Raw genomic sequence first — 25,227 nt, forward strand, 5'->3', positions numbered from 1 at the left:
CATAGATTAAATGCACTATCCATCCATTTGTTGATTTTTGCAGATGATAAAGAATATATGCATGGGAGTATTGTTGTATTTATTTATTTATTATTATTTATTCATTTAAATTTATTTTTTGAAAGAATTATAACGATTGCAATATTGATGCTAGTTCGTGAGCCGGTCTATGGACCTTCCTATTGTTTTAGCATGACCCTAACAGGTTTTTGTAGGGGCAAAAGTGACCAATCAGACTACCACGGTTTACAAAAGTCAATTCACCCCATCCCCCCTTCTAATCAATTATACACAGAAGCCATTTTGATAAATTTTACCCAACTTTTTTATGCATTCAAAGCAATGCTTCAATTGCTTTTCTAATGTTGTGAACTGACAAAAAAAAATGCTAAATTGCACTTAAATGAAAATTCTCGTCCAAAACCAAAAGTTATAATACTGCACCTTGAAAACTTTACTAAAAAAAGTTTTTTTTTTTTTTTTTTAAATCCTCAACTGGATCATTTTCTGCACTTTTCCAAAACATTTTAAGACTATGTTCATACCGCAGGTCAATTCAGATTTTTTTTTTTTTTTTGCCCAATGTGTCATGTATCTATTTTTTACAGCTCAATATGAACAGTGCAATTAATTTGCATTAATTTTAATTTTGCCATAAAATGTCACTTATTATTTACTGTAATGGTTAACTGTATTTTGATTTCTGTCATTTAGTGAATACTCACCCCCCCCAACACACACACAAATCTGTGGTTAGCAAGCAGCCAAGTGATGACGTGTGCAAAGCATGAGCACAAGGTAGTAAAGCGCACGTCTGATGCGATGCGGGTGGGCCGCAGTGGGGAGGGGGGTTTGTGTGGCAGAACAAACACGTTACACATGTTACAATGCGCGGTGTTCGGGAAGCGGGGGAGGGGGGGCACGGCAAGCTGGCTTGCTGCTTATGAGTGTTACCTGGGATCAAAGCAAAAGGGAGTTTGTCCGTCGTTCACAAAAGGGTTGGTGGGTTCAGTTGCGGTGGGCTTGTCGTTGATGTTAACCTGAGAGGTAAAACATACGCCGATTATGCACTGACAACACTCATGCTATGAAACCTCAAATTCAAGTCTCACAAAATCCGGTGACTTGATTTATCTCCCACAATATTGATTTGAACCCCAAACTGTGCCACTTTTTGGGACGTTCAACTTTTGTGGAGGTTTCACTGTACATGTCAACCCCCCCCCCCCCCCCCAAATATTGATATTCTGGTTAATATTACTGTACATTTGTAGAATATGAGTTAAGCAGCAAAATCCAGCCGTTTTTATCAATTTCACATGGCGGCCATTTTGCCACTTGCTGTTGACTGAAGATGACATCAATGTTGCTCTGGTCTCAGGTAACAACCAATCACAGCTCAGCTTCAGAAAACAGGTGAGCTGAGATTAGTCCTTGATGAGCCCTGAGCAACTGTGATGTCATCTTCAGTCGACAGCAAGTGGCAAAATGGCGCCCCCCGAGATGGATAAAAATGGCGGGATTTTGCTGCATAACTCATATTCCACAAATGTAATATTAATCAGAATGTCATGTTTAAACGAATGAGGTCACATATAACATATTATTGTCAAGAAATGTTTCGGGCCGACTTCCCCTTTTAAGCAATAACAAAGGAGAGGCTGCGTTACATTGTTGTTGTTGCTCGGCGTATCGTCGGACTCCTCGCGGCCGTCGGGCCGGGACTGGTGGCGGGTGGGTTGGATGCACACCACATTGCTGTCCCAAGAGGGCGGGCCCACGGGGGGGAGGCAAAGCAGCTGCTCATCCGACAGCTCGTCGTCGTCATCTGCAGAGAGCACGTTGCCAGATATACAGCTACCATGAATGATGGATGTTGTATTTTGGTGATTTTCCCAGAAAGGGATACTATTTTCAGACTACAGGTTAAGCAAAATGTTAATCCTTTGATGTGCACTGAACTTTTGGTTAAATTCTAATTTGTGCAACTTGAGAGGTTCAGTTGTATTTCCGCTTTCTGAAGTGGACGTGAACCGACCTTTTGAGTCAGAGATTGAGGAGTATGGATTCCCAAAGTGCAGCTTGCTGGGACTCTGAGAGACCAAGAGAGGGGTGGGGGCATCCTGGGCGTACGGCACGGGGTACTGCAGGAATAAAGGCATGCTGGACTGGACGTTGTCCGTGCCGGCTTTCCCGCTGGCCCCCTGCTCTGCCTTCTTGTTGCTTTTCTGGAGCTCCTGCAGAGGCAAAAGCAGGGAACGATGACAACATGCCGTATGAACATGCAAAGTGTCGCAATTATTTCATAGTCACTAACTTAAAGTTCACACAATTTAAAAACAGTTGCCACATTCTGCGATGCGCTTTCAGCAAAATACCAAAGCGCACTTTGCACCCTCTAATTGAAGCCTCCCTGAAATTAGCCTTTTTTAGGGGGTCCTTGTCTCGTAAAAATGAGCCAAGACTCACCACGCGCCCCTACCGGGGGTCCTTTGCCGGGTATGAATTTCATTACCATGACAAGGGGCAGAGTGAAAGAGTTGCTACTTGCTGAGCCCCAAATCTAAAACAGCGACTGTATATGTTTGTGAAGCTTCGTGAAATCGGTATATAATGTAGATCCATTTGAATTTGTTTCATTTTGATTGATCAATATTTTCAATTTGAAGCCTATTTAATTTGTTTTGTCTAAGACACAAGTGCGCAAACATTTGAGGTGGGTTTGATTTTTAACTCATTCACTGCCATTGACGACGATAGACGTCAAAAATTCATGTGAACTTTTTCTATTAGTTAAACTTTTTTTCATTCAGTTTTTTATGAAAACCTAGAAAAATTATTGTACATTTATAACAGATATAAAATTGGTGATTAATCGTGAGTCAACTATCGAAGTCATGTGATTGATTACAAATACAAATTTTAATCGTCTGACGCCCCCTATTTTTAGCAATTTTTTTTAATTAGGGGCGTCAGGCGATAAAACTTTTTTTTATTGTAATTAATCACATGACTTCACTAGTTAACTGACGATTAATCACAAATGTTATATCTGTTCTGAATGTACAATAAAAAAATCTAGGTTTTCATACTCTTGTTTGCAAAAGTGAAAAAAAATGTTAAACTAATAGAAATTGTTCAAATGAATTTTTGACGTCTATAGCCGTCAATGGCAATGAATGAGTTAATATATACACACCGGTAGCATATAAATGCTTATAATGGTAAAATAATCAGGTGTATGCTTAAAAAAAAAAAAAAAGCACGCCACAATTGATATTTCACATTCATTCATAAAGTTTCTCTGAAAACACTTTTCGACCAGACATGGCACTGCAAACCGGAAGTGCTGCTAAAATCACAATAAGAAACCATTTTAGACATAAAAAGCAGTCAATTTACCATCAAGCATGATAAAAATAACATTTAATACATGACTGGTTTTCATAAAAAATTATTTTAAGTACAGTAAAAACTAAAATATCGGGATACGTATGCAAGGCCATAAATGTGTATCGCAATACGTACTGTATTGTATCGTTGCCGCTGTATCACGATACGCATTGTATCGTGAGATTGTTGGCAATGCCCAGCCCTAAAAATAACCTTTTTCCTTCTACAAACCTTTTCACAAAAAACAATGAATTATCAATTAGAATACAAAATGAGTTTTTTCTATATGTAAAATGATTATTTTAATTGTAGCATTCAGAATACACAAAATCATAAATCAATCAATTATTTAATGAGTGAAAGGAACATATTTTAATGAAGCAACTTTAGATAAAAGTATTGCAGGACTCAAACATTCAAATGCTCAATAGCGTGAAATTAAAAACAAAGCTGGTCATAAGAGGCCCTCATTACTCTGATATTTATATTTGAAATGATGAAAAAAAATGTGGGACACCCTGTTTTGTTATGTTTTAAGCTCATCAAGTGGGCTTCACCAACAATTACAAAGAAAAACACAAACTGGGACCATTTTGTTTTACTGATGTCAGGCGCAGACGCCTATTCCAATTTACAGTCTACTCTCCTAATTGGCTCATTCAAAGCGGCTCCAAACATAACATGATTTCGGGGCATTTTAGGTCTTGGGTCTCGCTGTGGTCCAAACTAATGGAAAGGAAAATAAGAACACATTCACTTTTAGAATTAAGACCCATTTCACGCTCAAGACCAGACTTGGGGAAAATGGCTGCTGTTTTTCGGGAGTGATTTTTTTAAGGGTGGAAGGAGTCTATAAAAGAGAAAAGGCAAGTGGTTACAAAGCACCTCCAGTTTCTCCTTGAGTTCGCTCAGCTGCCGGCCCTTCTCGGCTACCTGGCTCTGGAGTAAACAAAGGATAAACAACGGAAGAACGAGCGCGCTAATCTTTGCTCGTCCTTCGTCTGTCGTGCGCTCCTCAAACAAGTCAACGCAGCGACTGACATCAATTGCGCTACGCTACAAAAGATTCCTCTATGCCGAGCGCTGATTTATGTGCGGTGGCGCTCGGAGCCAAACAACATGTTTGAGTTCCTCACAGACACCAGGGCAAATATCCGCCTGCCCCGGAGCCAAGCGAAGCATTAGGACGGCAACTGGAGAGGACCCTTCCGAGCCAAGCTTCACTTGTCTCCAGCGGCGGACATAAACAGCCGTAAAGTGTTGTCTCGCAGACGGGCCGGCTCATAAACAACAATGTCACAAGGATTGCGCTCAAGGGAAGACATGTAATCAAATGCTGTTCCTCTCGGAGCTTACATTAGCCATACATAGAGGACATAACACTGAGATGGCTGAGACCATTTCAACAACTATACGCTCTGTCTGCATGAAGACTTTTTTTTTTGTTGCTACAAACTATACTATGCAAGTAATTATTTGATTCCAACCTAAAAGCTTTCCTCAAAGTTCATACACAAACATTGCAACAAGTCTTTTAGAAATTGTCCTCCTCCTCCTGTGTTTTCAACAGTTAAACTGTCAAAACTATTATCAAATTAATGGACAACTATTTTAATATTAAAGTAATTGTTTGGAGCCATTTTTTTTTATTTAAAATTGTCCCAACCCTCTGATTTCAACATATCAGCAGTCATTGTTCACTGATTTATGTAGTCCTTCATGAAAGAAGACTGATTATCTTCTGTGTTTAATCAAAATAAGATATTTTCAACCATCTGTTTTTACTTTGGAAAACAATAACCGAACCGGTAACTAGGGGTGTGCCAATTTTTGTTTTTGTTTCGATTCTTATAAGAATCGTGATTCTCATTTAGTACGATTCAGAATCGATATTAAATGTCCCAAAATCGATTTTATTTAAATTGTTTAATACTGTTTTGCCATTGCTTGTGTGTGTCTTTTATTGGGAGCGCTGTTCATGTTGTACACAATTTGGCCACTTAGGGGCAGTGTGGTTCCACGCGTTCTGATACAATGTTAAGTTGTAGCCACATAAGAGAGTAGAAGGAAAAAGTCACGATCAAGTTATTCCAATAAAAGGTTTTTTGTTTTTTTTGCAGCGTCAAAAGAGCATATGCTGGTGAGTAATGCTAAGATGCTTCTCTGTATACATTCCTGAAGCATTTTTTATGAATTGCCGTTCTTTTGTGTGATAAAAGTGCCGCGAGTAGCGCGCTAATCAGCATTAACGAGTCAGACTGGAGTACATTATGACGATTCTTTGCACATCTATAAATTGAAGCAGAAATCATTGTCAATCAAATCATTTTCAAATCAAAAATCGAATCGACTTGTGAGACAGTCGAAGATTCCCACCCTTAACAGTAACATAGTACAACATCAACCCCCGCCCCCTTTTTAATCACTATACAATGTACGAAATAAACACCAATCACTCGTTAATAAACAGTAATCAGAGGGGAAAAAAAGCTTTTTTAATACACGTTAATGCAAAATTAAAATGAATTTGATTAGTCGATTAATTGATTGACCAATCGATTCTAAAAATATTCGATAATGACAGCACTATTCATTACACTTAATCTGATTTTGTATGTGGCCAAAAAAGGCATTGACAAGACAAAAAGGCTGTAGGTTGCACCCACCATGCAGCGATCTTCCTCCGACACCAGCTGCACCTTGAGATTTTCGCTGATCTTCTGCTGCTCCTTCACTTTCACCGCCATCTTGGCAAGCTCGTCGTGCATCATGCCGCTACGCTCCTTCGCCTCCTGAAAGATCAGCGCGAGGTGTGGAGAAAAAAAAATGCTTCTCGATATTATGCAGGGAAGCGTTGACGCTTCTTACCATCAACAGTTGCTTGTATTTCCTGTATTTCGAATGCTTGTCAGAAGCCTCTCTACTGATGCCTTTGAGCTTCTCCTGGATGAGGGCCTCCAGCATGGGATCTGTCGAACCAGGACTCCCTGTGAGGACCATGAAGGCTAATCAGAGAGTCAAGCAAGAGTGAACGGATGGAAAAGTCACCAGCAGCTGACATAGCAGTAAAGTACTTGTGTTTCAAAGTGACAGACTTACCTGGAACAGATGTGTCTGGACTCACTGATGCAGGTACAGTTGTTAGATCTTGTGCGGAATTTCTCTTCAGCTCCTACGCACAAGAGGAAAAAGTGCATTTCTATTATTGTAAATGCACTCTAAGAAGAAAAGAAACACATGAAGAAAGTGCAAAAGTGTGAAAGGTACAAACTATCCTGCCAGTAAGCAGAATGCAGGCCTACCCCTTGCTGCTCAGACAATTTCAGCACTTGTTTTTGTAGCCGAGTGCAATCTTTGTATTTCTCCTTGTAGTGCTCGGCAGCCATGTGAAGACGCAGTTTCAGGTCCTCCACCTCTCTCTGCAGCTCCGCTACAAGAGCCGGGTCTGTGCAGACTTCCTCGGCTTTGGCCTGCTGAACATGACAAGTTTGTTCGGATCAACCATCATTTAAAATTGTAGAGGGTACATGATTCGACAGTTATAATGGAAAATTCCAGAGTGATTTGTCATAGTTTGGACACCCCAAAAAGAGTCGAGAATCATTTGGAACCGGAATCGAAACAAGGAACTGAAATAATTCAATTTCAAATGATGCTCAACACTGCTCTACACTATGTTTTGTTCTCGGTCATTTGCATATCTGACTACTACATTTCCAATAAGTACTGTCTGTGCTATAATTCTAGGTGATGACGTTTAATACACCCATTGGTTGTGCCAATGACGATATTTCACGCTACAGTCTCAAGTGCAACCAGTGCAAGAAACGAACAGAGATAGTTGTGAGGGAGGTAGATAAAACCAACAATTGCTTGTTAGCTAGCTACTTAGCTAGTTGGCTAGTGGAAATTCTGATTGGCTGGTAACTTAAGAGAATTAAAAAAAAATAAACCAGTGGCCTAAAATGGACTGTATTCAACTTCAGAGGTTAATTGCAACAACATCCAAAAACAGGCTGCTGAATCCTGAGGTGGACTTCATCTTATTATAATTGACATCAAGAAGTAAATAACAAATTGTCACCTTGACTTGACTTACTGCCTCCTTCTTGGCATCCTCCTTCATCTGCTCCACCAGGCTCTCCAGACGTCCACGGTGAGCCTGCGCTTCAGCTTTGGCCTGTCGCAGTGCATCAGCCTCCAGCTTCATGTGATACAGTTCGGACATGGTGCGGTCGCGGGCGCTCGAGGCGTCCCTCAATTCGGCCGCCAGCATGGCCGTCTGCTGCTGGTTGGCCTGGAGCTGCTCCTCTTTCTGACGCAGTTGCTCCTTCAGTGCCTTTAAATCTCCCTGTCACATGCAAAAACACATTAAATGGGGCAAGTGAATTTCACGACAGTGAATGTGACTTATTGATTGGCGGTGCGCACCAAGGGGGAAACTTTGGCCAAGATCTCTTTGTACTGGTTCTCTTTCTCAGTAAGGCACATCTGCAGGCGTCCCACCTCCTCTTTAAATTGAGCAATGGTGTTGTCTTTGTTAACGTCCACCGATTTCATCACCTGCAGCTCCGCACTCAGCTTAGTGTTCTCCAGCTCCCGGTTTTTAAGGTGAATCTGACGCAAACACAGAATAAAAAGAGCATTTACACCATGTATAAAACCAATTATCTTATTCTTATAAGAATTATTATACGTGCATGCTGCTATCAAAATAAATGTATCGTGACAAACAGAGAGGAAAAAAAAGAAACAATTGGGTAGAGCCCAGTCGCCATACAGTTATCGTGCAAGTTAAATAAAATGTGGGATTTTTTCTTTTTGGACCATTTCCGTAGTGACTGTGCAGTTTGCGGCAATCCCATTTCCTTTGCAGTGCCCACCACAACAAAGAGCCACAAGCACCAGACACAGCATAAAGCCCACTTTGGATGATGTTTGGAGGAAAAAGCGTGCAAAATAATCACAGCAGTTAAAAAAGTTCAAAACAGACCTCCCTTTTGAGGCAATCCAATGTTATAAGAAAAATCGTAAATTCTACGTGGCATAAAGCAGTCACTGAACATAGTTGTCAAGTAAACCGCTGCCAACCAAATTGAGAAAATGATGTGACAGGAGAGCTCCTTGTTGCCACATCCTGGGATCTTGCAATTCCAATGCTGCTTTTCATCTCCCAATGAGATCTTGTTTTCCTCAAGGAAATAACGGCAGAAAGCCATAAAACTACAAGCACATTACCTTGTAGAGTTCCTTCTCATCTTTCTCGTTGTTGAGTTGAGACTCAAGTGTTTCCTTGTCTGTTGTGAGTTTCTTCATTCTGTCCTTCAGACTACAAAACACAACATAAAAAACATTTATCATATTTGAGCGATATCATTTATTTAAGTCATTTACTGCCATTGTAAATAGACAGTAAATGACGTCAAATTCCTACAGACGTCAAAAATTCATTTGAACATTTTTTCCCCATTTTTGTTAACAAGAGTATGAAAACCTCGATTTTTTTTATTGTATTAGAACAGATATAACATTTGTGATTAATTGTGAGTTAACTAGTGAAGTCATGCGATTAATTACGATCTAAAACATTGTAATCACCTAATTTTTAATGATCTTTTCTTTAAAAAAAAAAAGATTATTAAAAAAAATGTAAATTATTTATTTATTTATTTTAAAGAAAAGATTATTAAAAATTAGGGGCATCAGGCGATTAAAATTTTTAATCGTAATTAATTGCATGACTTCACTAGTTAACTCACGATTAATCACACATTTTATATCTGTTAAAAATGTACCCCCACAAAAATTTTTGGTTTTCATACTCTTGTTAACAAAAATGGAAGAAAAAAAAGTTTAACTAATAGAAATTGTTCAAATGAATTTTTGACGTCTACAGCTGTCAATGGCAGTGAATGAATTAATATGAGATACTAGTAACATTTTGACACAAAACATGTAGTACTGAAAGCTCAGATTCTGATTAAGACAACATGTTTCATTTAGTTAATAGTATCGTAAAAATCTAGATCTTTCAAATCAAAGTCAACCCGATGGAGTGCAGCTGTAGGCTTTTTTCTTCTTTTTTTTGGGATCTAGTGAATTTGGCTCTTCTTTGAGTAACTAAGTTAAGAAAGTGAGCTGCCGTTCATGCAAGTATTGCAGTTATTTACAAGTCCAGCTCGGTTTCCTTTTGGAGGCCTCTCTGGGTGACTCCAATAAGGTCTTCCTCCAGCTGTAACACCCTGGATGTGGCCTCTACCAGCCTCCTCTTCACTTCCTCTTTCTCTTCTTGCAGGACCTTGGAAGAACTCTGCAGTTCCTGAAATGCAGAAAATACACGGTTAATCAATGGAATGATTTTTAATAATAATAATAATGTCACGTCTTACTCTATAGAAGTTCATCAATCGTCATAAAAATGTTTATATTAATAAAGTTATTTTCTCAATATAATTGGTTAATGTTGATATAAAAAAAGCATGTCCGAATAATGATAAACATACTAAATCAATTTTGAAAAATGTCATGAAATAAACAAACGATAAACTGTTTTATTATTTAAGAGCATAATTTTGGTATCATATATTCACACCACATAAAAAAAAAAACATCTAAAAAGTATGGCCATAAAATTAACAGCCACAAAATAAGCCATCGCTCTCTCGTGAAAGCTGTTTTCAAACGAGCAGATTTATGGTAGAAGACATCCAAATGAATTCAAAGTGCCATTACTTTTAAGACTTAATGGTTGTGTTGTAAAAATGTTGGATTGTGAGTTGATAATACAGACATACATATCTGTCAAAACGTGATTTATGCATCAGAGGCATGCGTTTAAATAGATCCGCATGTCTTTCACTAGGGGGCGCTAAGAGACTGTTTCGGGAGACTCACTACAGAGCAGAAATATTAGCATACAGGTATGCAAGTATGTACTTTTTCATTAAGGTGTATTCAACGAGCGTCTATGATGAAGTCAAATCGTGACTCCCTCCTCCTGACTAACTCCACATTACTTGATTTTGTATTTTCAGCAGGGCGCAGTTCTCCTCCTCCCTTTCGCATGCCTTCTGCAGGCTCTCCTTGGCCAAATCCAGCTGCTCCATCTCCTGCTGCAGCAGAGCCACCTTTTTCACCAGCTCATCTTTCATTCGTTGGGCTTCCTCCACCTTTTGCTGCATACAGAAAACTTGTTTAACTTGTTGAGCTGCGTCTTGGCCATAAGTTATGCAAAGCAAGTCCTATTGTACACAGGTATTTTGATAAGGTTTTTGGTTTCACGTTTCTAACTAATGAAGAACATTTGCACTGTATTGTAAAATAAAAATGAAAGAATGCAAAGATATAAACTGGTTTTATATGATATAATACAGCCGAAAACCACAGACACTGCAGTATTTGTGCATTTATTGTGCCTTCAAGAGCCGTGGCCTCGTGGGTAATGTCAGGAGCTTTGACTCCAGCTTTGGGTTGTAAATTCAGCCCCATGCACCTTTTGAGTGTATTCATTCTGTATTGTTATGTTTGGCTGTTTGTCCTGCACAATAAAAAGCCAAAAATGCTTCAGTGACAGAGGATCTCCCCCAAGGGCATATCCAAGTTGGGGTACTTGTAACTCATGGCACCATTGTACACATCAATGCACTCACAATGACACTAAAACATTTGCTATCCACAAAAAAGTTCAATCTCAAGCACAATTCTAGCCAATCAGAAGTCTGAAAAACACCGTTTTGTAGTCTGATGAAAAGGCACAGTCAAACAAATGCCCAGTCTTCTGTTGTTGTGTGTGTGTGTGGATAAAATGTCCAAACAAAATACTATTAAGTGTGGACATAGCCAAAGTCAACATTTGCATTTTCAACGATGCTGACTTTACCTCAAGAAAGCTCGCCTTGGTGGTGACCACCAGGATGTCCGAGTTGCATTCGTCCTCCACAGTCAGCAGCTCTTCCTCAGAGGGGCTACTGGCGCGAAACAGGAACGGTGTGCTAGCTCCACGAATCTCCCCTTTGTAGGTCACATAACAGAACTGGTAGAATTCGCCATCATCATTGGGCACATAGTATCCTGGAGAAGATGACAAAAAATATTCAAGAAAAGCATAAAATATTGTACTGAAGCACAAGAGCGTTTGTCATTCAACCATTTAAAAAGGCATCTAACCTGTGGTTTATTAAAAGGTATATGATATAACACTATGATCTTACCCTGAAAGACCACTGTTCTGTTGACTGCGGTGCCGTCCACATAGTTCTCAGGGAGGGGGGACCACAAGAATGTATAATAGTCCCTCGCTGTGCTCCAGCCAACCTGCGAGACATAGCGGGGAATCTGTTCAAACAGACGCCTTCACCACATCGGTGTAATATAATAATGGAGAAGTCAAAACCGGTGACTCGCAAGAGGCCGCGCACAGCCATTTTAGTGTGTCGTTTCATTACTACAGAAGCGTTGTCATCACTGCTGAGATGAGTGCGTAGAAGGTAAAGAAATGTTCAAATTGAATGATTTTAACTCACGGTCGCCATCGGCATGCTGTTGTTTATAACACAGAGGAAAAAGAGGTGGCATTTTTATAGAAAGGAGACTTGGAAGTGAATGACAACTCCAATAAAACTATGAAATTCTGTTTTATGTGTTGTTAACCGATGGTTGATGATGGGAGGGGGCGTAAAAGTACAGAAAATACATATTTAACTTCCGTCTGCTGCCATAAAACTGTCAAACTAAATCAGTAAAAGGAGGGGGCTGGTTTTTAGTGTGCACCCTTTCACACATAGACACAAAACAAACCTAATTATTTACTGTATTAAAAAAAACTGCTAAAACAATCTTGTTTGTCTGTCTCAATGTATTCATGTATAACGAAAGATTTTGTTAAGCTATATACTGTACTAAAAGCCTGGAGCTCCAACAGTGCTCGTGTTCATCAGAGCCAGAGATAGAAGGCCCCCGTTAGCTACGAAACCCCCAGTTGTTAACCAGCGCACTTCCGGCCTCCAGCAGTAAAGAACAGGAAGCAATTAAAACATGCACATAGTGAGTTTATGTCATTACTGGAGGCGAGCCCCCACCAGTGCGCTCATTAGTGGCACTGGCTGAAAACTCTTGAGAGAAACTCTTTCACTTGCCTCAGACATGCCTACAATGTGTGCGTACATACACGCTCACAGGCCACAACATTAGGTACACTAATGTGCTTGGTTTTGATTGACACCCTAAGAGAGGTATTTATTTAACAATGATTATTGCTCGGATTCCAGTTAACACCACATTGTACTTTTTCTAATATTTCTTAGTTCTTTGTATAATGCAGAGTAGTAAGAGTTTTTTGCAGGAAATACATTCCAGGCCTACCCAAACTACTATATAAACGGCTCAGCTTCAGAAAACAGGTGAGCCGTGACTGGTCGTTACCTAAGCACTGAGCAACTGTGATGTCATTTTAAGTTGACAGGAAGTTACAAAATGGCCGCCCCCCCAAGGATAGAATAAAAAACAGCGTATTTTTCTGCGTAACTCATACTCCACAAACGCAATATTAATCAGAATGCTGTGGTTAGACTACTGGGGGCACATCAAAATATTATTGTAAAGAAAATGTTTGGGTTGACTTCCCCTTTAATTCTATTGCATCTGCATCTAGTGAAGCTCAGTGCTGGCCAGCACAACTTGGTTACTTCATTGAAGATGCACAACTGTAAATTCCGACGGTCTCTGAGAGTGTGGTTGTAGATCTGATCCAGATTTAAAGTACCTTGAATCAACTTTGTTGTGATTTCGTGCTACAGAAATTTGCCGTTCATCATCGTAACACACTTGCAGGTGTCACGTTCCAGACAATCTCCGCAACAGATACAATCTGCGAAGTAGCAACTAAAAAATGCAACAGGCTGTTGCTTAAAAACAAAACACGAGTGATATAGGAAGGGTTCACTATACAACGTAAGTATTTTTTTTTATGTGAAATCTCTGTTGAAACAAAGACATCTTACAGATGTACAGTAAAAAGCAACAGGTTGCTACAGGAGGTCTTTCTGCTGTCCAAGTGCCAGTCAGAGTTGCAGGAAGTGTTTGTGAATCACATGGCGAGTGAGACATGTTAATTACAAAGCAGTGTTCGCTTTCTCCTCTGCCTCATGACAAGCCGCCCCAACCCACATCTCCGAGCGCCCAGAGCAACACCAGTCACGCTGTACGGGAACGGTTCCAAGGGCCAAAGGCTGCGATTGCAGATGTGACAAAAACAAAAAAAATGTCAAGTGCCCGTATATCATTATAATGTTTGACATCTATTGCCCCACGGGAGTGAATAAAGTTTTCTAAATGTGATTTACGGTTTTAGATTACCTTGTAGAGCAATGTCTACAATACAAGCATGTTAAGTGTAGGGATGTAAATCAATTCTTTTTTTTTTTAATGATTGTCTTTCTGTCAACTTAAGCACTTAACCAGCTGCAGCATAGGCCATAAAAATGCGATAAACATTATAGTAAGATCTAACCCGTCTTGTGATGTAATAGAGTACAAGTACTTCAAAAATATACTCAAGTAAAAATTTCACGTCTCTGTACTTTTGTTATTTATAATTCTGTCAACTTATACTCTACTATATTTTCTAAATAAAACATGTACACCGATGCATGTTCCCTCTTAGTTACTGATACAACAAAACAAAACCATAAACTGTTCATTGATGCAATGCCTGATTCCTGAACCACAGCGAACAAAGCTTGTACAGAGCGAGACACGTAGTTTTCTTGCACTCAACCATGCGCATCGTCACCATTGTGTGTGTTTTTTATTTATTCACAATGCTACCTCGTTTTTCCCATTAGGCCATGAGCCTGGTGCTACATCTCCATATGTTGAGCTACCACTACCTGCCTGACTCACTCTAGGGGCCACACATGTGCATGATGCACAGCACAGGAAATGTTTGGCATCGCCTAGAGTGCAGAAAAAGAGAAGTCCGATAAAGCATATTTTTAACCGCAAATGAAATAACTTTTGTACAATGTCAGTTAATGTAAAATGGAAACTCTAAATTCCATTTTGTAACATTTGTGCTCACAAATAGCATGTCAACATGTAAACTTGTATTATTTGGACAAATGCTGACAAAATAGCAGTGCAGACGATTAAATAAAAATGTAGGAAAACAAGTGTTCTTGGCTGGAAGGAAACACTGAGTACAAACTAACACTGCATCAAGGTTATTGGCAAACATGCCAAAGCAAGAACCTTGGCAGCAGTCATTCGTCTGTCAACACTGGCAGAAAGACGGTCTGGATTTTAACATCTATTCTAACTTGGCTGAGCAGGAGGAGTTCTGAATCTGTTATTTGCTCTAGACCTCACCTAACGTGAGATAATGACATGTACAAATACACATATTGTGTGATAAATATTGTATATGCAAATAAAATCAGAAGTTTGCATAGACTTCTTTATAAAAAGGCACATCATGTATTTTTTCATCACCGTCTGGAATAAAATTTGACCAAAATTATGCTGTTTTAAGTCAATTAGAATTACCAAAATTATTTATATTTGCTAAGTGCCAGAATAATTTGTGATGGAATTTGTTTTTGTCATTTATTTGCTATTTTTCCCCTTATTCAGAAGTTTTAATACATTTCATTAGTGTTTGGGCACCATTGCCTTTCAAGTGTATGACTTGGGTTTGTACTTCTACAAGCTTCTCACAAAAGCTAACAGGATTTTTGGCCCATTCCTTTTGACAGATCTGGTGCAACTGAGCCAAGTGTGCGTGTGTTGATGGCCTTAACATTCATGAAACTTTGCTCACACGTCACGCCTGGCCATTTTCCCCTCTGCTGAGAGAACTCCTAAGCCGCGTAAAAGTCCTCTCACCTGCTCTGAGGAGCTCTTTTAAGAGCTAGGATTCTTCAGGAATAGCATTTCCCTTACAAGGATCCACTCTTCACTTTTGGGGGGAATTCTAAGAAAACATTATGATTCTAAAAAAAATATATATTAGAATCTAGCAACTATGAGCAAGTCCATCTTTCCACTAAATATCTTTGGGAATACATCCCTTGGTTTCCACTATACATGATTCAAGAAAGCATAAGAGATTTAAAAGAGAAAAAATGCAGCAATTTGCCCTGACTATTGGGGAGCCACAACACTAACTTAACAGAAAAACCTTAGCACCATTGCATAATCTAAGTAAACACACAGTTATACTCCTCACAAATCATTATCACCACCTTAGGTAGCTTTGTTAAAATAGCAAGGTTTTTCCCCCCCATAATTGTAATCAAAAAAATTTATTTTAACAAAATATGTGGGTACTACAGTACACTATATTATTACTGAGTATATTTCTTTGTACAAGGTTGTTTTTAAATACAGATTGTTGTTAGTCACCTTGAAAATGCCAACCCAGTCCTTTGGGTGTGGCTGGATGAATTGCGTGAGGGTATAGTGACACTCCAGTGCAGCATGAGGCAGGTAACTTTTGCCTACATTCTGGAAGATGACGTGGGCAAAGTTTGACGTGTCCATGGTGTTGTCTAATAAAGGCCCGTCCACGTTCAGCGCCATCAATCAGTCAACAATGGCTGGAAGAGATTAAACATAAAAAACCATGAGGAACAAATACCAAAGATAATCAGCTGCAATGATTTCTAAAACAGTAACTGTGGCAAAAATGTTATTTACAAGTTTTATATTTTGTGTGTGCATTATGGCCCTCAAATTTGACTAAATTGCAAGCACAAAATGTTTCCTCAGGATTTAAGCAATCACAGCAGTGAATACAGCAAAAACATTGGAGCAGTGAGCTACTTTAGCACCCAGGGAGCAGTTCATAACTTAATGGTATTTATTTGTCGCTCAAAGACACACCAGTTGTGGATCTTAGGGATCTTGGAGGTGGATGGTCCACTGCCACATCCTCTCTAGTTCCACCCACACTTCATGAAGCTGATGGGTGTTTTTTTTTTTTGTGCCTACATTCGTCTGTCGGTCAATGACTTGAACCGGAATCCCCACGGGAGCAGGTTACAATCTTAACCACTTGCCCACGGTTGCACCGAATGACTTGTGTTTGGTTTCAGGTTTCATTGCACTAGTCTAATGTTGACTATAACAGTCTTGCCATTCAGCCAAATATAAACCTTTCATCGCAGGGTTACAGTTACACCTGTGTTGCTGCCTTGATAACTCTGCATGAACGCATGGCAGGGATCAAGTGTTCATGGGAGTGCTACGTGTCAAACACCAAAAACCTTTTTCCAGGCAAAACAATATCCATAAAAAATATTGCCATCATGACTACTCTTCAATTTTAAAAGACACCTCTTAAAATTATTAATAAATAAATATTTGCAAATTCAGTGGTGCCATGACTTGCGAGTGCTCCACCTTAAAAAGTTTAAAAAATATATGGGCTGTCACTTTGGTTGAGTTGCTTTGTTTTGTGTTCCCTGCCACTTTAGTGATGGGGGGAAAAAAGGCAATTAAAGTACTGTAATGCCCTCACATGTGGGCAAGGAGAGGTACAGTTGCCATTGCATTTTCAGCTGTTTCGTCTTGTAGCAAACTTAGCTTGTAGCAGATGTGTGTGACGTCATGCATGTTGTTGCTGTCAACTGTTGAAAGAAAACTGATTTTCTCCTCTTTCATCTATATCCGCGTCAAATATCAAACGTATGTAGGAATGAAAAAGCCAACCTGACTCCAGCTTCTGACATCACTCACTATGCCCCGCCCATTAAAGACACGCATACAACACACAGGCGATTTATGTCTTTAAAACATCTGTTATTGTTTTGTTAAATTGTTGTTTTTGGTCCTTACGTGAAGAAGGTTCGATAGACTACAAGTGGCTACATCAACAATGTTCGGAAGAAAAACGCTCAAAATTCACTTGAATGATTTTTAGAAACCTACTTACGTCCCCGAAATAAAGAATAAATACAGGTTTTTATGATAAACCCACGCGTTGAAACGAAGACATAGCTCTAAAACTATGAGTTTCGATCTAAATACAGTCGAATGGGGGGGTGTCAACTTATGTAGGAAATCTGATTTTGACGACGGCTAAAATTGGACCCCCGATAACTTTTGGACCTTGTATAACAAGATCATATTCGAATGTCGAAACTTAACATTCCAGAAAGACCAAGTACATGGCTGAAACTGACAGGCGAGGCCTAGAGCGATTAGAAACAACTCAGCGATTAGCTGGCTAATGTTAGCCTCATGTTTACCAAGAAAGGATCGTGCGTCAAAAACACGATGACGAGGAACGAAACGTCTGTCGACTACATCATCGAGCCGCTTAACATTGTTCGTAGTTTACTAAAAATGTCATCTTGACAGCGACTTGTCGACTAGAGGGCAGTTAGCTAACGTCAACAGTTAGCAAACGCTGACTTCTCAAGCTTTCCAACTTGCGTATCAAACACGGCAAATTTTCACGAACAACGCATTATCAGCGAAGCAATATCCAACAAACGCAATACATACCCGGTTCCCATGCTGAATAACGACTTAAATCGTTATGTATCATAAAAAATGACTGTTGACGCAGTTCAGTGCTTCCCCGTATGCTCTTCCTGGAACAACAACAAACTACGTCATTTCCGGCCAGTTGAGCTCAAAATGGTTTTGTAAACCCGGGTAAACGATATTATCAATTAATTTGGTTGCAACGATTTGGCCACATTTTTATCGTTATTGAACTTTGGAGAAGCCCTAATAAACACAATTTAGACATTTTGAATGTAACAAATATATATTTTCAATCAATATAATTAATACAACTCTTAATATTAGTTATTTTATTTATGTTGAGACTCTACATCTTAAAACGATAGCGTTTTAAAAAAAAATACACATAACGTATGCATGCGTTGATTTTTCACGCGCACAAACACGAACGTCAACCACAGACATCAACGAAGACAGTCGAATCCGCCCCCGAAGCTCATTGGCTGAAACCTAGGGCCGTGCTTGGTAAGCGCGTTGTTTGATTGGTCGAGAATTCCGTCATTGACACACGTCCTCTGCGTCAGCAACCTGGGTTAAGAGGAGACAAGCATGGCGGCTGTGCTGAGAGGGAGTCGGTACCTAGTCGGAAGGCGGTGCAAGAATGTTCACTTTGCGTTTGGTAAGGATTTCGAGTTGAGCCTGTGCAGGCGCTACACTTACTTGTTGACTGTTTGCTTCCATAGACCCTCATAGTTTTGCTAGAAACTCTTAAAGAGAAGTTTGAGTACATTTTCGACACATTGTTAAGCTAGTTGAGGGGGCTTGTGCACTCGTTTACATATTTTAGGAGTTCTTGCTGTCTCGATTTCTCCTCGTTTGCCAACTGATGGTAGTTTAAAGTTATTGTAGAAAATATACCAATCGTGATGACATTATACATTACTTATAGAAGAAAATGGCTAATATGTGCCCCTGCTTGACTCTTGTCTTGAGCGAGATTATGTAATATCTCCACTTACTGTCAGGACGGCGCTTAGTTATCAGATGCTTTTAAATGGAAAATTATTTTTTTTGTTGGTTTGTATTTTTTAAGGCGTAAAAGCTTTTTTTTCTGTTTACTTACTATTTCTGTATGCATGTATCGTAGTTGGCCATTAGTAGAGCTGCAACCCATTCATAAGGGGATGATGTACTGTACATAAAGTTATTTCTAACGTACCCATTTTTAACTCAATTTTTTACTTTTTTATGCTAGCTGTGTGCTAATTCACAGTGTGGCATGATTGGCATATACGCAAACACAGATTGAACATAATTTGTGTTATTTTGTGTCTGAGACTACTGACATACTGGTTTAATAGCAGACTTTGCCGTGCTAGTTTATGCAACTGTAAAGTAGGGTTGGGTGAATAATTTGTGTTTGTCATGACTTTTTTTTAAGTACCTAAGCATATCCTTGCTGATGTGCATTGTCTGCACCAGCAACATGGCTGCAGAGATGCTAGTTTACAAAAGCACAATTGAGCCACTTCTGTGCCATATTCAGCAACAATTCTGGCCCATTGAGTGGCTATTTTTGAAAGAAAAGTTGTTTAATTCCTGCTAAGAAACTGACAACATGAGTGGAATCATTTTCAAAACATTCTTCGTATGACACGGAGTCCGATGGAATGCAATCACCATATATATCACTCATGCTGAACATTTGCAAAGACATGATGCCATTTACAAGTTGCAAAAGCAGTGATAAGGCAACATTTTGGAAACTTTTGAATATTTTGCAGAGGGAACACTACATGTGATGTCTTTGGTGCCAGGTGTAGTGTAATACATGCATACGTATATACTCAATTAAAACAGTCATACATTTTTTGCAAATTATAAAGAATGAGTGCCTGTGAGTGTTGTCTGTCTACATGTGTTGCTACACATTTATGTTCAAATATCTGTTGCTTAATTGATAATAACATTGATGCTAGTTTCATTAACACGGCTATGTTTGCATTAATCTAGCCGGCATTTTGTCAAACAAAATTAAGACTGTTCCACTGTTACTGCCCAGAGATGTGCACGTGGTTCTATTCATACATTTTCTATCAAATTGTATAATTAATTTTATTGTCTTTTTGAAATAGATTAGCAAAGCTGAATGATGTTTCAGGAAAGCTAGTTTTCTTAGCATCCCTGATAATAAGCTAACCATTCTGTTTTAGCCTCCACGAGGTCCATGGCCTCCAAGACACAGGTGGGCTTTATTGGCCTCGGAAATATGGGAAACCCAATGGCCAAGAATTTGCTGAAGAACGGATACCCAGTCATTGCCACAGATGTCTTCCCAGAGTCCTGTAAGGAAGTTCAAGAGCTGGGTGCCCAGGTGGGATAGTAAATATGTTTAAACTTCTTCTTTTTTTCTTCTTCTTTTTTTTTTTAAGAAGCTGCTTCCACCTGTTTGTTCTCGTCAACCGTCATGACTTTTGTGTGTTTCCTCAGATTGTTGAGAACCCCGCTGAAGTGGCGGAGAAGGCTGACCGCATTATCACCATGCTTCCCTCAAATCCCAATGTTATTGACGCGTATACTGGCGCCAATGGGATTCTCAAGTATGGCTTTCCGTTTCTCCTCTTCCCTAATAACTTGCATAGGGTTTCCAGAGTCTTAATTTAACAAGCCTCCCTTGTTAACAACAGGAAAGTGAAGAAGGGCTCCTTGCTCATTGACTCCAGTACAATTGATCCCGCCGTTTCGAAAGAGATGGCGGCTGCTGCTGAGAAGATGGGAGCCGTTTTTATGGATGCACCTGTGTCAGGAGGTGAATTTTATGCGCAGTATTTAACGGGAATATTGGCAGCATGCACGATTCCGTGTGTACACACCCTTAGTTGCCTGTAGGTCATAATTGAAATGTTCCAACTGTGCAAGAGGGAGTTTCTTCTACCTAATAGACATTTTTGAGGATGTGGTTGATGTGCTGCTGTTGAGCTGAATAAGGTGGGTGGTCTAAAGCTGCAGACTGTGGCAATTTGGCAAACATTTTTATAACATTTTAGGAGGTACATACAGTAAATCCTGTTTTGTTTTTAATGCAAGTGGTATTGTCTAATTTAACTGTTTCATTTGGGGTTAACCTCACAATAGTATCTCTATTTTAAGCATATTCTGATGTAACATTTATGGGACCGTGATAGCTACGATTGACAAAATCGACCAGCCACAACATTATGACCACGTTGTACTGCAATTTAGTCGAAATTTGTCACTCGTGATTTTAAGTGATGCTGAATGTGTTTTAAATGACCGTTCGGACTTGGTAGCGGCTTTAATTGGCCATTTTAATCCTAGACAATATTTTTAAGACTGCTACAAGACTTTTATCCTTTAATTTGTTTACTGGTAGTTATTGCGCATCATAGTGAGGTAAAGGTGAGATTAGCTTGAACTCTAAAGATCACTTCTCCCGAACTGAAAGTTGGTTCATGACAATGGGCTCCTAGCTAACCGGCTAACAGTTCACACGGATTCAAGTTTGTGCCGGCGACAGGAGGTTGAAGTTGTCTGTCTGATTTCAATCACCATGCTAAGATCAAAAGAGGCAAACTTTGTGTGCGCAGCAGTCAAAGGAAGAACAGTGGCGTGGCAATTGTCGTTTAATCCTATATGGTTAAATCATAAATGTTTAAAAGCACACATGGGGACCTAATTGAGTCAGCGTGTGTCTTCTTGCTGATTCTTCATGTGAAACTTATGTCAGCACCATATGAGAAAATTAAACTACCATCTGATTTTTCGTCAGAGTGGAATGATTACACGAGTGCAGTGCTCTGCAACCTGTGGATCTCTAAAACAATTAGTAGGATTTTGTTTTACATATATATTTTTCAAATTTTAGATAAAATGTCGTTTAAATTAACTAATTAATATAAAATAATTAAATATTAATAAGTTAAAAAATAAAATAAGTTGTCAGAAAAATAGAAAAAGAAAGAAAATGTTCAAAAACAAAAGAAGAAATCCTAAACAGGACAATAAAATTGCCAAAAACGCCAGAAATTGGACAGCAAAAAGGCAGAAAAAAATGCCATAAAATGTCAAAAAAAAGAAAGAAAGGAGGGGCCGAAAATTACCCTAATGTGTCCATAAAAATGCCAATAATGTCAAATGACAGGAAGGCAGAAAAGTCTAAAAAAAATATATATAAAAAAATCCCTAGAAGAATGTGAATCTTTTCCTAGCCCTCAGTACATTAAACTAATACTAACACAATATTGAGATAGTCAATCAGCAACAATCTCACAGGTAGAGGGAGACTCTCACAGCATTTAAATTGTAGAAAGTTTTTTTTGTGATAAGCAATTGAAGAACTAGGAATAGTGAGCAAAGGTTCGTTGTGTCATGCCAACCCTCTGACTTTCCGTTGGGGATCTGTTTTGAAAAGTGAATGCTTAATTGGCTTACATCACCTACAACCAAACGATACAGTGCCAAATAGCTCATAAGACCTCATGGAAATCTTGGCTTCTTTCCATTAGCGTCCTGTAAACTCGATGACTGATTCCAACATTTCCTGGTACTCGTGTGGCTTGCTTTAACCCCATGTGAACCAGCAACATTTTAACGACTATTACATTTAGTGAGGGTTCAACTTACATTTGACCGGATTGTGTGCACGAATTTCTTCCTTTTGTAAGCTACATTGAAATGCGAAATACTGTAAAAGTTTATGTTAAACGTATCGGTATATTTGGTTCTAGTATCTATCTGCATTTTTTTCTTTAGAATAAAGAAATGTAGCTTTAATTTAGATCATGTGTCTGACTTTAAAAGTAATCCATCCTTATACTGTAGCAGATATTCTATATCTGTCCTCTGGTTCTACTGCTCTCCCGAGACAAAATCTGTCTGTGAGTGAGCGAGCGAGACAAATATGAACCCCGCTTGGCGATTTTTATGAGCACATTGATCTGATTTGCCTCTGCCACTTTTCATCCATCCATCAACCTCTCAGAATAATTTGAAACGAGCAACAAACCGTGACAATCGCCTGATTTCCATTGTTAGGTGTGGGCGCCGCCAATTTAGGAAAGCTGACTTTTATGGTGGGAGGAGCCGAGGAAGAATTTACTGCCGTCAAAGAGCTACTCAGCTGCATGGGAGCCAACGTGGTGTACTGTGGTCAGGTTGGAACTGGGCAGGTAGAAACAGTCAACACTTTCTGTGGTTTCTTTCTAAGGAGTGATGTTGAAGTTGTTAAATGTTGTTTTATCAATCCACTGGATACAGGCTGCTAAAATCTGTAACAACATGCTCCTTGCTATTGGAATGATCGGAACGGCCGAAACGATGAATTTGGGGATCAGGTAACCGCATCTGACAGTTGCTATGGCAGCAATCTGTTCTGAAATGATATCATGTCATACCCTGATAAATGAATGTTCCCTCATTCCAGACTTGGTCTTGATCCAAAACTCTTGGCCAAGATCCTAAACATGAGTTCGGGCCGATGCTGGTCCAGTGACACCTACAATCCTGTACCTGGAGTGATGGAGGGAGTCCCTTCTGCAAATAACTACCAGGGAGGCTTTGGCACGCAACTCATGGCAAAGGTCTGTCCACTTACTTCTTCAATGTCATGGTGACCTCGGTGCATATTCTTCGCCAATGAATTTTTAAATCCTTTGTTTAACTGAGATTTTCTGATGTATGACCTTTCATATCATCGCTGCTATGTGAAAAAACACGTATGTCCATTTTTATTTATTTTGTTACATTTTTATGTTTTGTGATGAAACTGAATGCAGACATCCCAATAATGTAAAAATTTAAGATTTGAGCAAAAAAAATGGGCGTAAGTGTTTTTCACATGGCGATGATATGATGTCATGCATGACAGTTTGAGCGACTAGCATACACTAAAAAAAAGTCTGTTGGATTTACATAAGTGAATACAGTATAATTTTTGGGTTCAATATTCATGTTGGTGAAACATGATTTTAATGTGTACTCAAACATTAGTTAAATTCTGAATTTACCAGATTCCACTTTATTCATTACCTTCCAGGACAAAACCGATCGGAAGTCGCACGGCTGTGTTTTTTAAGCGAGAGCCCAAAAAGATTTCATACCGGTATGCCTAAAGGAAAAAAAAAAGTCAACTTTCATGGCAAAGGTCCAAAAATCAACTTAACTGATCGACTCCTGCTGCGTACGTCCGGTATCAACAGAAATCTTAGGGTTCTCCGCGGTCCCGGATTTAATTTAAATCTACATCAGTGCGCATATGAACCAACAAGAAGCCATAATAGAGTTCCTTGTGGTATAAACAAACCATTCTTGTTGCTAAGCTAACGCTAAAAGGATGCATCTGATTTCTCACAATTACTTTGCATGTCCACTTTGAAATTCATGCGGCGTTTCCGGGTACAAAATGGATACCAAAATAATGGTGAAAATAATAATATAATATATATATCATATAATAATTTATCACAATAATTGCAAATTTAAAAAAAAAAGAATGAGCAACTAAATGAAAAATGTATACAGACATTAAATTGTCATGTTTACCAAATATTCCCCAATTTCCACATTCTATATGTCATTGGAAAACATTGTTAATGTCCTTTCAGGAAGCATACATCTGAATTTCTTATATTTGATCCTGTTTTGTGCTTGTGGGCCACATTTTGTCACAAAATATGATATTTTCCGATAGATTCTGCAGTAACAACGTTAACATATCAAAATGATCCTTTTCTCCTGATGACTGAATTGCTTTTTGTAGAAATCCTGCTAAATGTTCATGAGAACAGAAATACAAGTTTCCTCGTCTTTTACAGGATCTCGGTCTGGCCCAGAACACAGCCACCAGCACAAAGACCCCCGTTCCACTCGGCTCCTTGGCTCATCAGATCTACCGGATGATGTGCGCCCGCGGTTACGCCAGTAAAGATTTCTCCTCCGTGTTTCAGTTCTTGCGTGAGGAGGAGGGACAGTAACATGTGCTTCCCCCTCTCCGTCCCACGCGAGCCTTACCTTAGCGGGCCTGTCGGAGCACAGGACCGCTGCCATATTGTAGTCTGGGGTGGTGCCTTTGGGGACCCGATGAGGACTTTTTCAAAGACAACAACCTTTTACGCAACACTCCTTTCTCTGTCCGACATGCAGAGGATTCGAAAGGCTGTCGCTGTAATAGCACTTAACACGATTTGTCCCGTGTCAGGTGGGGGATTTTAGTTACATGAATGAGACGGTTTATTTTCTCGTTTGCAATCATTTTATGTTACTCTTTTCTCTATGTTCATTGACAATGTGACTTTAGCAGAAAATGTGGTATATCTTGCAAAAAAAATAAAGACAATGACTTCTCTT

The 25,227-nt window shown here is 39.3% G+C and overlaps 2 protein-coding genes across 7 annotated transcripts in view; one reads left to right on the forward strand and one right to left on the reverse strand.

Moving 5' to 3' along the window:
- tax1bp1b (Tax1 (human T-cell leukemia virus type I) binding protein 1b) overlaps window positions 1-18,053 on the reverse strand; it is a 19,116-nt gene extending 1,063 nt beyond the window's left edge. The window contains exons 1-16 of one of the 6 annotated variants that reach the window (XM_086077679.1): window positions 17,899-18,053; window positions 15,793-15,986; window positions 11,604-11,706; window positions 11,273-11,463; window positions 10,410-10,568; window positions 9,564-9,712; window positions 8,632-8,722; window positions 7,825-8,010; window positions 7,493-7,744; window positions 6,696-6,863; window positions 6,493-6,565; window positions 6,262-6,380; window positions 6,060-6,185; window positions 2,039-2,237; window positions 1,671-1,828; window positions 955-1,040 (exon numbers count right to left, since the gene is read on the reverse strand). In XM_086077679.1, the coding sequence (XP_085933805.1) occupies window positions 955-1,040; window positions 1,671-1,828; window positions 2,039-2,237; window positions 6,060-6,185; window positions 6,262-6,380; window positions 6,493-6,565; window positions 6,696-6,863; window positions 7,493-7,744; window positions 7,825-8,010; window positions 8,632-8,722; window positions 9,564-9,712; window positions 10,410-10,568; window positions 11,273-11,463; window positions 11,604-11,706; window positions 15,793-15,969 (2,237 nt within the window). In that variant the 5' untranslated portion in view covers window positions 15,970-15,986; window positions 17,899-18,053. Of the gene's footprint in view, window positions 1-954; window positions 1,041-1,670; window positions 1,829-2,038; window positions 2,238-6,059; window positions 6,186-6,261; window positions 6,399-6,492; window positions 6,566-6,695; window positions 6,867-7,477; window positions 7,745-7,824; window positions 8,011-8,631; window positions 8,723-9,563; window positions 9,713-10,409; window positions 10,569-11,272; window positions 11,464-11,603; window positions 11,707-15,792; window positions 15,987-17,898 lie in introns of all 6 variants that reach the window. The other 5 variants (XM_086077677.1, XM_086077674.1, XM_086077678.1 and 2 more) reach the window with 5 other exon arrangements.
- A 372-nt stretch (window positions 18,054-18,425) lies between these two features.
- On the forward strand, window positions 18,426-25,224 carry hibadhb (3-hydroxyisobutyrate dehydrogenase b). Its single transcript, XM_086079559.1, has 8 exons — window positions 18,426-18,541; window positions 20,076-20,236; window positions 20,353-20,462; window positions 20,550-20,671; window positions 22,918-23,051; window positions 23,140-23,216; window positions 23,306-23,462; window positions 24,696-25,224. Exons 1-8 carry the CDS (start codon window positions 18,472-18,474, stop codon window positions 24,852-24,854), a joined length of 990 nt encoding a protein of 329 aa, XP_085935685.1. The 5' UTR covers window positions 18,426-18,471; the 3' UTR covers window positions 24,855-25,224.
- The last annotated feature ends 3 nt before the right edge of the window (window positions 25,225-25,227 follow it).

The sequence above is a fragment of the Leptonotus elevatus genome, chromosome 6, assembly GCF_054856555.1.
Source record: "Leptonotus elevatus isolate MCC_2025b chromosome 6, RoL_Lele_1.0, whole genome shotgun sequence".
Classification (NCBI taxonomy): Eukaryota; Metazoa; Chordata; class Actinopteri; order Syngnathiformes; family Syngnathidae; genus Leptonotus; species Leptonotus elevatus.

What these genes read in the sequence shown, in the direction of transcription:
- hibadhb (XM_086079559.1), top strand. Translation starts at nt 18,472, where the DNA reads ATGGCGGCTGTGCTGAGAGGGAGTCGGTACCTAGTCGGAAGGCGGTGC. An exon ending in TTCAAGAGCTGGGTGCCCAG is followed by an intron (nt 20,237 to 20,352) that starts GTGGGATAGTAA and finishes GTGTTTCCTCAG; the next exon opens with ATTGTTGAGAACCCCGCTGA. An exon ending in GGATGCACCTGTGTCAGGAG is followed by an intron (nt 20,672 to 22,917) that starts GTGAATTTTATG and finishes TTCCATTGTTAG; the next exon opens with GTGTGGGCGCCGCCAATTTA.